The sequence below is a fragment of the Bufo gargarizans genome, chromosome 6, assembly GCF_014858855.1.
Source record: "Bufo gargarizans isolate SCDJY-AF-19 chromosome 6, ASM1485885v1, whole genome shotgun sequence".
NCBI lineage: Eukaryota > Metazoa > Chordata > Amphibia > Anura > Bufonidae > Bufo > Bufo gargarizans.
The window spans coordinates 133,277,247-133,292,260 of NC_058085.1; the positions used below are offsets into that span (position 1 = coordinate 133,277,247).

General features: G+C 44.6%; 1 protein-coding gene across 2 annotated transcripts in view; it reads left to right on the top strand.

Moving 5' to 3' along the window:
- The window catches only part of NAGS (N-acetylglutamate synthase), a 47,549-nt gene extending 34,314 nt beyond the window's left edge, over nt 1–13,235 (top strand). For both annotated transcript variants that reach the window (XM_044299191.1, XM_044299192.1), the window contains exons 4-7: nt 3,935–4,115; nt 6,932–7,103; nt 11,735–11,917; nt 12,763–13,235. In XM_044299191.1, the coding sequence (XP_044155126.1) occupies nt 3,935–4,115; nt 6,932–7,103; nt 11,735–11,917; nt 12,763–12,907 (681 nt within the window). In that variant the 3' untranslated portion in view covers nt 12,908–13,235. The remainder of the gene's footprint in view (nt 1–3,934; nt 4,116–6,931; nt 7,104–11,734; nt 11,918–12,762) is intronic.
- Nucleotides 13,236–15,014: the final 1,779 nt, after the last annotated feature.

Here is a 15,014-nt window from a genome sequence, read left to right on the forward strand (position 1 = left end):
CCATAATGTGCCAGTAGAAAATACCCCTATATAGTGCCCCCAGTAAATGCCCCCATAGTGCTCCTCTCCCCCCTTCCTCCTAGAGACCCCATAATGTACCAGTATAAAATGCCCCAGTAGATGCCCTCAGTGTCCCCCATAATTTTCAAGTATAAAAATACCCCTTCTTAGTGCCCCCCGTAGATGACCCCATAGTACTCCTCTCCCCCCTTCCCCATAGTACCCACCATAAAGTGTACCAGTATAAAATTCTACTGTACAGATCCCCCCATATAAAATACCCCTTCTTTGTGGCCTCAGTAGATGCCCCTATAGTGCCCCAATAATGTGCCAGTAACAAGAGCAACCCCCCCAATCAAGTGCCAGTGATAAGAGACTCCCCATCATGTGCCAGTAATAAGAGACCCCCCATCATGTGCCAGTAATAACAGCCCCCATCATGTGCCAGTAATAACAGACCCCCATCATGTGACAGTAATAACAGCCCCCCATCATGTGCCAGTAATAACAGCCCCCCCATCATGTGCCAGTAAAAACAGCCCCCCATCATGTGCCAGTAATAACAGCCCCCCATCATGTGCCAGTAATAACAGCCCCCCATCATGTGCCAGTAATAACAGCCCCCCCATCATGTGCCAGTAATACCAGCCCCGCCATTATGTGCCAGTAATACCAGCCCCCCATTATGTGCCAGTAATACCAGCCCCCCATTATGTGCCAGTAATACCAGCCCCCCAATGTGCCAGTAATACCAGCCCCCCAATGTGCCAGTAATACCAGCCCCCAATGTGCCAGTAATACCAGCCCCCAATGTGCCAGTAATACCAGCCCCCCAATGTGCCAGTAATAACAGCCCCCCCCCAATGTGCCAGTAATAACAGCCCCCCCCCAATGTGCCAGTAAAAGTATTGTATATCTAAAAATAAAAATAAAACACATATACTTACCTCCGTGTCAGCGATGCGATGCAGGCCTCTTCCGGCCTGTGTCCCGCGCTGTATGGCTCAGTGTCTGCAGCCTATCAGAGGAAGGGAAAGGGGCACGCCTCTCCCTCCCCTGCCGCAGCACAGCTGTCACGGCTGAGGATGTGGAAAACCCTCAGCCGTGCAATGCCAGAAGATGATGGTCGCTGCAAGGCCAGGACAGGAATCAGGTCACCTCCTATTACATCCCTAATTCTAACCCTGTCTCCTAGCCGTATGAGCCGACCCTGATGGTAGGAGGGCTCATACTCTGGAACCTAAGATTCCTACTAGCCCTCAGGGTGGCCCTGGACTAGGAGCAGAGTAAGAAGACCTGTTCCTCCTAGATACGGACGAACAGGAATCTCACTGGCCAAGGTACAAAGAAAGGGGAACATAAACAGCTTATGGCAATGGCAGGTAAATGAAACAATTACAACACCTACCTGCCACAGACACAAAGCCTGGAACCCATGTACAAGTGCCGCTGTCCACAAGAACACAAACGGACACAGCACACACCACACATACACAGGAACCCAGGACCATAAGCTGCAATAAACAAAGAGACCAAAGACACACCTTCATAACATCATGTATAACTTATGACCACAAGGGTGGCCCTCACTGGCAGATGGTATATAACCAGGAGGATGACTCCGGATAACCAGGAGGATGACTCCGGCTAACCATGGCTGAAGTATCCCTCAGATACTGGCATCCAGCAGGAGCTAAATAGCCCCAAGTAGCCACACCCACACACAGACACACCCAGTGTTCACACACAAAGAAGGGAATTACCCCTTCCAAAACCAGGCAAGGGATGGAAACTACTTAAAGGGGAAAAAGCACAAAGAAGCACACACTTCACCCGTTACTGCGGGCAATGGCATGCGTGGCAACCATGTCCTGGGGATTAGCCATAGGGCCGAGGCACTGCCACCACATGCACACAACACCACACGTTGCCACGGGCAACCACAAGTGAAGGAAAGTGTCACAGTGCACACATAACATAAACCCCGTGCACACCAGACATAGAAAGTGCATACATACATACAACACATAGCCAAAGGGAACCGCACGCATCAACAGTGAGACGCCTAGCAAGCAGCCCAGGCTGCTACACTGCCAAATACACCCGTTGTCCGCGGCAACCGCACTTGAGGCAAACAAATAACAGCCCCCAGCTGCGGTTGACAAAACTCCCAGACCGCGGGCAACTGCATGCGGCTCCCAAGGAGTCACGACCATGAACATGGGCGTGACAACAGCCATCTGTATTGCTGTCCTGAGGACGGCGATACAGATGACTATGGAGATGAGCCCCCCCGCCGCCGCCGCCCCCCACTTCTGAGCAGGGCCGTGCCGCCAGCTCGGGGAGGGGGCAATTGCCCCGTTGCCCCCCCTCCCTGGATCCGCCAGTGGGTCGTGTGCATGAGGCCTCAGCCAATTCTGCTCAAGTGCTGTGAAAGCCATAAAGTTTAGGGCAGGAAAGAAGGAAGGAAAAGTTCCTTGGTGTCCCTTCCTTCTGAACCACTGTATACACAACGCTGTAGGAGCGCTGTATATACAGATGAGGAAACGCTATGCCGCTTCCTGTTTTGGCCCCAGCGGTCATGTGATAGCCGGGCCAGGAGACTGCAGGAGCTGTGACTCACCTTGATTACTAAACAGGGTGATCAAGTGAGCCTTTCTGGTATCCACAGTCAGTCCCTTGGTTTACCCTGTCAAGTGTAAAATAAAATTAAAATAAAGTGCATAAATAAAAAGTTTCACATGTAAAAAAAAGCACCCTTTTCCCCAATTAAGTCATTTAAAAATTGTTAAAAATAGAAAGAAAGAAAATAAAACATTTGGTACCAGGTCTGTAATGGCCGGCATCATAATAATATCACATGATCTATCCCATCAGGTAAACACTGTAAAAAAATATACAAACTATGCCAAAACAGGTTTTTTTTCACCCTTCCCCAATAAAATAAAAAAAGTGATCTGAAAGCCAAATGTACCCCAAAATGGGGGTGTCAGTAAAAACTACATCTTGTCCTGCAAATAAAAAAAAATTGGATAAAAAAGTGAAATTTTGAAATTTCACCTCAATTTGCTTTAATTCCTGTGGTTTACCTAAAGGGTTAACAACTTTTCTAAAATAAGTTTTGAACAGTTAGAGGGTTGTTGTTTCTAAAATGGGGTAATTTATAGGTGGTTACTACTATGTAAGCCCCACAAAGTGACTTCAAAACTGAATTAGCCCTTAAAAAAGTTGATTTTGGAAATTTTCTTGAAAATTTTGCATTCTAAAAAAAATCTTTTTTATAACATTACTAAAATAGTGGCAACATAAAGTAGACATATGGTGAATGTTAATTAATAACTATGAAGTATCACTATCTGTATTGAAAACTGAGAATAGAGAAGATTTTTGCAACTTTTCCATAAATTTAGATTTTTTATTTATTTTTTATAAATAAAGGTAAAACATATTGACTTAAATTTACCATTAACATGACAAACAATGTGTCAGGAAAAAACTATCTCCAAATGGCTTGGATAAGTAAAAGCATTTAAAGGCTACAGGGTATTACCACATAATGTGACGCTTCAGAATTATGCTCGGTCGGGAAGGGTGGGGTAAATGGCCTGGTCTGGAAGAGGTTAAGAAAAAGAAAAAAAATACTTTTTCCAGAAACAATGTCGCTTTTGTTCAAAGACTGTGTCTGGTAATGGAGTTCAGTCCTATTCACATCAATGGGACTACCAGCTGTATCCTGTGGACAAAGGTGGCACATTTTGGGGATTTTCTAATCTAATAGAACCTTAAAGACTCCTGTAGCTCATGTGTTTTTCAAGCAAATGAATCTTTTTGCATTGATAGTAACACTGGTAGACTCTAGGAACTCCAGAAAATAGAAAATACAGACCCTCTGCCTGTCCCACCTGCACCACTGTAACCTCCCTATACCCTACAGGCTGTAGGACACGTGAATCTTCCAGCAGACTTGGAACTGATGAGGAATGCCGTATGGATGAGCGAAAGACAGCGCAGGCAAGTGACTGTCATTGTGGATCTCCTGAACCGCCTGTCACCTTCTTCTTCTGCTGTCATCACATCAGCCCAAACTCTGCTTAGCGAGCTTTTCAGCAACAAAGGTATTAAGTGGAATGGAATTTCAGATGTAGCAGAGCTGAATCTGTCATCAAACTCTATAAGGCTGCATCCAATGGTATACATAGTATAGAGGATGGACAAGATGAGAGCCCTAGGAGAGAAGGCTCAGCAGTATCGAACTGGTGTTCCTTGGACCCACCAAAGGAAAATATTATTGGGCCTAAACCCTAAATCATCTATAAAGTCTAAGGCCTCTTTCACACGGGTGAGATTTCTGTACGGGTGCAATGCGTGAGGCAGGGGCGTAGCTAGAAATGCATGGGCCCCATAGCAAAAAAACATTATGGGCCCCCCCCAGCCCCCACATATCTATCGGGCCTCCCACCACCCCTTCCAGAGCTCCCACCCAAACACCCATCCTAGTTCTCCCACCGCTCAATGGGGACGGAGCAGGGGTCCAGCGAAATAGCGGCAGGACGGATCTGACAGGCTGAACAGCCTGCCGGATCCATCCTGCTACAAGTGTAAAAGTACCCTTAGTCTGTCATATAAGGGGGGGGGAGAAACCCCCAGAACTAGAGTGTGCCCCCCAAAAGAAGGAAGGGGCACCCAGACCTGCAATGATAAGGAGGGCGCCCCTTGCTTCTCTTGGGGGCCCCACTCTGCAGGCAGCTCTTTTTAACTTCAGAATTCAGATCAAGTATCTCATAAATCATAAGTTCTCACTTTCTTTCACTTACTTTTATTTAGAGCACACTAATCACAGCAGGCAGCAGGCACAGACTGGCAGGACTGGAGACTGGAGTGGAGACCAGTTGAGGAGGAGGCAGGAGCACCGAGCAGAGAGAAGAGGACCGGCCTCCTCCACCGCCTGAGTCCGCCTCCCTCTTCTGTTTCTCCAACCTGCTGGCTGGCTGGCTCCAGTTCCTCCTCCCTCCACTCAGGTACACCGCCCCAGTCCGGCCCCCTCCACTGCCTACCTCTATCTGTGCTTCTCTGACTGCTCCTGACTCCTCCCCAGCCAGGCCCGAGCCGGCCTGGGCCACGGACGGACGGCCCACTAATTGTGCCTGCCCTCAGCCCTCCCCTAGCCTGCCCTGCAGCTCACAATGGCGCTGCAAGTCGACGGCAGCAGGCCCCAACCCCCCCACACACGCCCGCCGCGGCTTCAACTGAAGATCCGGAACTTAGGATTCCTGCGCTTCGGGCCTGCGGTGCTGGTGGCTGGTTCCGACCCTAAGGTGCGCCCCCGTCCCGGCCCCCTCCACCGCCTACCTCATCTGCTGCGCGTGCGCCCTGCTCCAGTCCTGACTCCTCCCCAGCCAGGCCTGAGCCACGGACCGCCAGCGCCCCGCCCACCACACTAGTCTAGTGTAGTGGGCGGGCAGTCCGCGGCTCGAGCCTGGCTGCCTGTGTGTGTGTAAATAAAAATAAATAAAAAATCAACAGAAGGCCGGACGGGCCCGCAGTGACGTAGGGCCCCATAGCCACTGCTATGGTTGCTATGGTGATCCCTACGCCACTGGCGTGAGGTTAACGTATTGCACCCGCACTGAATCCGGACCCATTCATTTCTATAGGGCTGTGCACATGAGCAGTGAGTTTCAGGCATCACTTGTGCATTGTGTGAAAATCGCAGCATGCTCAATAGAAGTGAATGGGGCTGCGTGAAAATTACAAGCACCCGCAAGCAAGTGCGGAACGATTTTCACGCATGGTTGCTAGGAGACAATTGGGATGGGGACCCAATCATTATTATTTTCCCTTATAACATGGTTAATAGTGATGGACGGGTTAAAAAAAAAATATATATAATAATAATAATTTAACTCACCTCATCCACTTGTTCACGCAGCCCGGCTTCTCTTCTGTCTTCTTCTTTGATGAGCTGGGAGAAAAGGACCTTTGGTGACGTCACTGCGCACATAACATGGTCCATCACATGATGCATCACCATAGTGATGCATCATGTGATGAGCGCAGTGACGTCACCAAAGGTCCTTTTCCTCAAAGAAGAAGACAGAAGAGAAGCCGGGCTGCGCGAACAAGTGGATTAAGGTGAGTTAAATTATTATTTATTTATTTTTAACCCCTTCATCACTATTTTACTTAGCATTCTGTATTACGAATGCTATTATTTTCCCTTATAACTATGTTATAAGGGAAAATAATAAAATCTACACAACACTGATCCCGAACTTCTGTGAAGAAGTCCGGGTTCGGGTTTGGGTACCAAACATGCAGATTTTTCTCCCGCGCTTCCAAAACGCATTAAAATGTTTTGCATTTGCGCGGAAAAATCGCGCATTTACCCGCGACGCACCCGCATCTTATCCGGCTCAAATCCGTGACGCCCGTGTGAAAGAGACCTAATAGGTTTTAAATCAAAGAAGCGGACCCTGGAGTCGATTAGTTTCAATGGCAGCTCCAAATGTTTTTTTTTTTTTTATCCTGGACTTTGGGGCCCATTATGATTTCAGAGACTGGGCCCACCAGATAAACCTCTGGTACTCTGGTGAGCCAGTCTAGTGTTTTTGAAGTGGTGAGAACAGGTGGTGATACAGTCATGGGCCTGTGCTAATGAGTTCAAAGATGTTCCCACAGTCACCGGCCAGCAACTGCATGAGACCCTCAGAGATACACTTAAGCAACTACTAGCCATCATGGTACCCATTAATTTCACACACACACACACACCAGTTCTGTCTTCCCCTAGGACCCATCAAATGTGTGGCATGGACCTGAAGGGTGCATAATTAAAAACTTTTGACATTGCAACTGGGTCCCACAAATTACAATGTGGCAAGGGGTATGACTGCTTCATCTGTCTTGACTTCTCACCTTGTGTCCTGCATAGGTTCTGGGACCCTTTTTAAAAATGCAGAACGAATGTTAAGGTTCGATTCCCTCCAGGACATAGACACAGATCGCCTGATCTCCCTGGTGAACACATCCTTCCAGAAGAAGCTGAAGGAGGATTATATCAGCAATGTGGCGAAGCGAATGCACTCGGTCTATCTTTCTGAAGGGTAGGAGCACTCTGTCCATCTGAAATAGACATTCTGATGAATTGCAATGATTTTTTTCGGAACCATACCCGTCTTGTCCATGGCTGAGCATCGTAATGCAGTTCTTTTATTTTTCTAGTGATTTGTATTCTAGTACTGCCATTTAAACCTTTTTTTTTTTTTTTTTCTCTGCTTAATTAAGGGGAGTGCCCTGGGCAACCAGGTGCTATAAATTGACCCACTAAAACTCTCTAGAGCCTGCTCTACTAAGTGGGCTTCTTATTAAGTGGAGTTAAAAAAACAAGGAGTTTAAGAAAAGGAGTTTGGAAACTAAGGTTGGATATAATTTCCTTGTCTGTTTTTGGCTTAATTTTACGTAGCCCTTCAACTACAACAGACAGGGTCTAAATCTAAATCATATATACTGTTTTACTTTTTTACTGTTGTAATCCCCATTTAGTATGAGTTGCACAATTTACAACGCAGTCCAGTGCACATCTTGCATGATGTATGCAGTCCTGGAACTGCAGTTCCAGGGTGCATATCTTTGTTCTAGATGTGAGCAAATAACCCGTTTGGAATCGCAAATCGAGTCTCTAAACGGGCAAGTTGCAACACTGAGAGGCATTGATAATTTGCAAAAGAGATTGCTTCTCACCGAGCAAGCACTCTTTGGGGTAGATGAGGGGGAGGGTGACAGAGAGGAGGCTGAGGAAAGTGAGGTAGCTAGCTGGGTAACAGTTAGAAAGCGGGGTAGAGGGAAGAGTGCCAGGGAGGCTAGCCCTGATCTGACACACCCCAACAAGTTTGCACGTTTGGCAGATGAGGGGGATGTCAGTCCGGGGACGGCACTGCTGCAGCCGGACACTTCCTCTGCCAGTCAGGGGAATGTCAGCTCCAGTAAGCAGGGAACCAGGAGAGCAGGGCAGGCCAGACAGGTGCTGGTAGTGGGCGACTCCATTATTAGGGGAACAGATAGGGAAATCTGTCACAAAGACCGTGATCGCCGAACAGTGTGCTGTCTTCCTGGCGCTAGAGTTCGACACATCGCGGATCGGGTTGACAGATTACTGGGAGGGGCTGGAGAAGATCCAGCGGTCATGGTCCATATCGGAACCAATGACAAAGTTAGAGGTAGGTGGAGAGTCCTTAAAAATGATTTCAGGGATTTAGGTCAAAAGCTGAGGGCAAGGACCACAAAGGTAGTATTTTCCGAAATATTAAGATTAACAAGTGGCTCAAGAACTGGTGTAGGAAGGAGGGGTTTGGGTTCCTGGAGAACTGGGCCGATTTTTCTATCGGCTACAGGCTCTATCGTAGGGACGGGCTGCACCTCAATGGGGAAGGGGCAGCTGTGCTGGGGAGAAAGATGGCTAGAAGGTTGGAGGAGTGTTTAAACTAGGGACTGGGGGGAAGGGTAATTACGTTATAGGACGGGAAGATAGCGCAGATAGAGACCGGGGGCAAGGTAATGGGACTGGGGGAGGAATGGAAGGAGGGACTAGAACACTTCAGAAGGAAAGGTGTAGGGTAAAAAATATACATAAACCTCTCAAATGTATGTATACTAATGCCAGAAGTCTGACTAATAAAACTGGTGAGCTGGAATTACTGATGTGTGAGGAGAACTATGACATAGTGGGAATAACTGAGACATGGCTGGATGATAGCTATGACTGGGCGGTTAATGTACAAGGTTACAGTCTGTTTAGAAAGGATCGTCAAAACCGGAGAGGGGGAGGGGTCTGCCTTTATGTAAAGTCCGGTCTAAAGCCCACACTCCGCGAAGATATAAGTGAGGGACATGAACATGTGGAGTCAGTGTGGGTAGAGATACATGGAGCTAAAAACAACAATAAATTACTAATAGGAGTTTACTATAAACCACCTAATATACCAGAGTCCACAGAAAATCTATTACTAAACGAGATAGACGAGGCGGCAAATCATAATGAGGTTGTTATCACGGGGGACTTCAACTACCCAGATATAGACTGGGAAACTGAAACTTGTATATCTCATAAAGGAAACAGGTTCTTGGCAATAACCAAAGACAATTACCTCTCCCAACTGGTTCAGGACCCGACTAGAGGGACGGCCATACTGGACTTAGTATTAACCAATAGGCCGGACAGAACAACAGACGTGCAGGTTGGGGGACACCTGGGAAATAGTGACCACAAAGTAATAACCTTCCAATTATCATTCAAAAGAGCGTTTCTACAGGGAGGAACAAAAATACCAAACTTCAAAAAAGCTAAATTTAGCCAACTAAGAGAGGCCATAGGCCAAACTAACTGGGACAAAGTCCTCAAAAATAAAAATACAGCCACAAAATGGGATATCTTTAAAAACATCCTAAAATCTCATTGTGAGAGGTACATACCGTATGGTAATAAAAGGTTAAGGAACAAAAAGAAACCAATGTGGATAAATAGAACTGTAACGAAAGCAATAAATGACAAAAAGAAAGCATATCATTCACTGAAACAGGAGGGGAGCACGGAAGCACTGAAAAACTATAAGGAAAAAAATAGAACACGTAAAAAACAAATAAAAGCGGCCAAACTAGAGACCGAGAGATTAATTGCCAAAGAGAGTAAAACTAACCCTAAAATGTTCTTCAATTATATAAATGTTAAAAAGTATAAATCTGAAGGTGTCGGCCCTTTAAAGAGTAATGAGGGGGAAGTCGCAGAGAGCGATGAGGAGAAAGCAAAGCTGTTAAATATTTTTTTCTCCAATGTATTCACTGAGGAAAATAAATTGTCAGATGACATGCAGAATGCAAAAATAAATTCCCCATTAAAAGTGTCCTGTCTGACCCAGGAAGAAGTGCAATCAGCGACTTAAAAAGATTAAAATAGACAAATCGCCAGGACCGGATGACATACACCCCCGTATCCTAAAGGAATTAAGTAATGTCATAGCCAGACCCTTATTTCTGATATTTGCAGACTCTATACTGACAGGGAATGTCCCACAGGATTGGCGCATGGCATATGTGGTGCCAATATTAAAAAAGGGGCCAAAAACAGAGCCTGGAAACTATAGGCCGGTAAGTTTAACATCTGTTGTGGGTAAACTGTTTGAAGGTTTTCTGAGAGATGCTATATTAGAGCATCTCAACAGAAATAAGCAAATAACGCCATATCAGCATGGCTTCGTGAGGGATCGGTCATGTCAGACTAATTTAATCAGTTTCTATGAGGAGGTAAGTTCTAGACTTGACAGCGGCGAATCAATGGATGTCGTATATCTGGACTTCTCCAAAGCATTTGACACTGTACCACATAAAAGGTTAGTATATACTGTAAAATGAGAATGCTCGGACTGGGAGAAAACGTCTGTATGTGGGTAAGTAACTGGCTCAGTGATAGAAAACAGAGGGTGGTTATTAACGGTACACACTCAGATTGGGTCACTGTCACTAGTGGGGTACCTCAGGGGTCAGTATTGGGCCCTATTCTCTTCAATATATTTATTAATGATCTTGTAGAAGGCTTGCATAGTAAAGTATCAATTTTCGCAGATGACACTAAACTGTGTAAAGTAATTTACACTGATGAGGACAGTATACTACTACAGAGGGATCTGGATAGATTGGAGGCTTGGGCAGATAAGTGGCAGATGGGGTTTAACACTGATAAATGTAAAGTTATGCACATGGGAAGGAAAAATGCAAGTCACCCGTACATACTAAATGGTAAAACACTCGGTAACACTGACATGGAAAAGGATCTAGGAATTTTAATAAACAGCAAACTAAGCTGCAAAAACCAGTGTCAGGCAGCTGCTGCCAAGGCCAACAAGATAATGGGTTGCATCAGAAGGGGCATAGATGCCCATGATGAGAACATAGTCCTACCACTTTACAAATCGCTGGTCAGACCACACATGGAGTACTGTGTACAGTTCTGGGCTCCAGTGGACATAGCAGAGCTGGAGAGGGTCCAGAGGAGGGCAACTAAAGTAATAACTGGAATGGGGCAACTACAGTACCCTGAAAGATTATCAAAATTAGGGTTATTCACTTTAGAAAAAAGACGACTGAGGGGAGATCTAATTAATATGTATAAATATATCAGGGGTCAGTACAGAGATCTATCAGCTATTTATCCCCAGGACTGTGACGAGGGGACATCCTCTGCGTCTGGAGGAAAGAAGGTTTGTACACAAACATAGAAAAGGATTCTTTACGGTAAGAGCAGTGAGAATATGGAACTCTCTGCCTGAGGAGGTGGTGATGGTGAGTACAATAAAGGAATTCAAGAGGGGCCTGGACGTATTTCTGGAGCTTAATAATATTACAGGCTATAGCTACTAGAGAGGGGTCGTTGTTCCAGGGAGTTATTCTGACTGCCTGATTGGAGTCGGGAAGGAATTTTATAGTCCCTTAAAGTGGAGAAAATTGGCTTCTACCTCACAGTTTTTTTTTTTTGCCTTCCTCTGGATCAACTTGTGGGATAACAGGCCGAACTGGATGGACAAATGTCTTTTTTCGGCCTTATGTACTATGTTACTATGTTACCATGAATGAGGTTGATTTGCAACACCAGACAGCCATGGAGAAAAGGAGTCCATAATCAACAATTCAGCTATAGACAGTGTATGTCATTGTCACAATAAGTAACCCGATAAATGATCCACAGGTATAATGCAGCTGCTATCATCACCACAGAACCCGTGCTGGGAGGAACCCCTTATATGGACAAGTTTGTGGTCAGTTCTGGGAGACAAGGGCAAGGGTCTGGTCAGATGCTGTGGGAGTGCGTGCGACAAGACCTGAAGACTCTGTTCTGGAGATCAAGAGCCACTAATCCTATTAATTCCTGGTAAGTAGAGATCAGACACGAAAAGGGAGAAATAGTAATAACATATGACATGTGATCTGTGGGTCTACACTGCCATCTTGGCCACGACGAGATCACTGTGTAGAAGTGATAATACCGTGGAACTGAATGGGGGTTTCAAGTTGTTCAACCCGAGAATCGCAAAAAAAAATCAGACACTGCTGGGTTCTTTTTGCAATTCTGGGGTCAATTCGCACTCTAGACGTGACCCCTTTCAGATCAATGGCTTAACTTTTACACAGTGATCTTTGGTCATGCAACAGGTGTCACGGCTAGATTGCTGTTTAACTCCATTAGGGCCAGCTGTTCCGTTCCAAAAATTATACATGCACACGGATGTCATCTGTATTTTTTGCGGACCGCAAAATACATATGGTCGTGGTGCATGAGCCCTAAAGGTGATGTTCAGAATTAAGAAAATACAGACTGTAAAGGAGGATCAGTATAACAGATAATTAAGGGGATTGTACTAAATTAACACTATCATTTGAGGAAAATCATATTGTGTTTTTAAAGGGTTAAAACATGGCTGATTTCTTCCAAAAAATGAGTGTTCATTTTGTACAATCCCTTTAATGATCTGTTATACTGATCCTCCTTTACAGTCTGTATTATATTCTAGAGCTGCATTCATAATTTTGAGAGCTCAGAGCTGAAATCTCCTGGCATTCCTTGCTAGGTTAATATCCGCACATAGCTTGTTCTGACCATTTTCACCCAGCAAAGTGATACCATGACATCAAAAACAAAAAAACACTGCTATATTTGAGTGTAGTCTCTAGCATCCCTAGCCCTTATTTCTTACACATGCTTTTCCATTACTACAGGTATTTTAAGAACAGCGATGGCAGCTTTTCGAACAAGCAGTGGATATTTTTCTGGCTGGGTCTGGCAGATATCAGAGATTCATATGAACTTGTGAACCATGCTAAGGGCCTGCCTGATTCATTCTGCAAAAGCCCCATCTCCTGACATAGATGGATGCCACCTGCTGGACATTCGTCAGTACTACATCCATACCACACTTCCATACAAATGGATATTTTCTATCTCTATGTACTGTATACACGTATAGGAAATATAACTGGGGTGGTTAACAGATTAATTATTTTACACCTATGTATTTAAAGTCTTATTGTATGTCTGTGTAACCTATACTGTGAACTTTATAAAAATATCTGTAATAAGCTTGATATGATGCTGTAATATACCCTTATCATTGACCATGACCTTTTAAAATGTCCTATGAGACACATTTAACTGCATTGTATAAAATATATATAATAATTAGCTTTCTAAACATTTGCCATTTTGCTCCTTTTAAATGGGTATTCCAGCAGGTGATAAATACTAGAACATGGGGGAACTAGGTGATACACAAGAATGTGGTGGTCTTAATGGGATAAGTGCTAGAACATGGGGTAAGTAGTAGATAAATACTACAATGTAGGGGAACTAGGTGATAAATATGACAATGTGGTGAGACACATTTAACTGCACACAACTCATTCACTTCAATGGGGCCGAAATAATGCAGACAGCACTCCGTGTGCTGTCCGCATCCGTTGTCACATTCTATGGCCCAGCAAAAAAAAAAAATATAGAACGTGTCCTATTCTTGTCCGTTTTGCAGACAAGAATAGGCATTTCTATTATGGGCACTCCATTCTGCGGATACTCAATTTGCCGACCGCAAAACGCGGCATGGTCGTGTACATGAGGCCTAAGGTGATAAATTGTAGAATGTGAAGGAATTAATGGAATAAGTACTAGAACGTGGGGGAACTAGAAGTTAAATACTATAACGTGAGGGAACTAGGTGATAAATACTAGAACGTAGGGGAACTAGGTGATAAATACTAGAACGTAGGGGAACTAGGTAATAAATACTAAAATGTGGCGGCCCACCTGCTGGGACACCAACTGATTACTGTTAGAGATGAGCGAATCGAAGTTGACAAAGTGAAATTCGATCTGAATTTCAGGAAAAATTTGATTCGCACCGAATCCGAATTTCCTCACGCTTCGCTGTAACAAATCAAATTTTTTCCTAAAATGGGTCTAGGAAGGTGGGATCACCCATAATGCCATGCATGCAGCCAATCAGCAGCCAGCCATCCCTATGATGTCACAGCCCTATAAATAGCCTCAGCCATCTTGGATTCAGCCATTTTCCAGTGTACTTAGTGCAGGGAGAGACGTCAGCAGGCGCTAGGGACAGTGCTAGGAAAGACTTAATTGTGCTAAAAAAAACGATTTACAAGTGCAGGAAAAGATTATTCAAGGTGTAGGGAAAGGATAGGTAGGAATCATTCCACAGCATTTGTGTAGAACAGGGTTCAGTAGGGGAGGTTACAGCCTGGGTAATAGGAACAATCCTATTACACCTTGCTGCACTGACTGGTTACCCAAATTGCCATTATACAGCTCTGTAATTCCAACAAACCGTTCTTGTTATTGGGGTGCAGGTGCTGTGTGATACAGCCATTAACAGGGTTTATTACAACGAAATATTTATACGTCTTATTTACCCGTGTGCGGTGCAGTTATATGTTCTAAAGCATTTTTTGGCTTGTATTACTGGAAAAAAAGGGTTTATTAGCCGTTGTGTGGTGAAGTGTGAAAATTACAGCCCTTTTTGTCGCGTATTAGTGGCAAAAGAAAAATATATTTGCCGTTCATCGATGCAGTTATATGTTCAAAAGCCCTTTTTGTCATGTATTAGTGGCAAAATAAAAATATATTTGCCGTTCAGCGGTGCAGTTATATGTTCTAAAGCCATTTTTGTTATATATTAGTGGCAAAATAAAAATATATCTTACGTTCAGCGGAGCAGTTATATATTTTAAAGCCTTTTGTGGCATGTATAAGTGGAAAAAAATAAGGGCCTATTTGCCGTTCAGCGGTGCAGTTATATGTTCTAAAGCCCTTTTTATCGTGTATTAGTGGCAAAAGTAAAACATATTTGCTGGTCAGCGGTACAGTTATATGTTCTAAAGACGTTTTTGTCGTGTAATAGTGGCAAAATAAAAATATAGATATATAGAGAGGCTGAGCACTCTCTACCTGAACCACACAG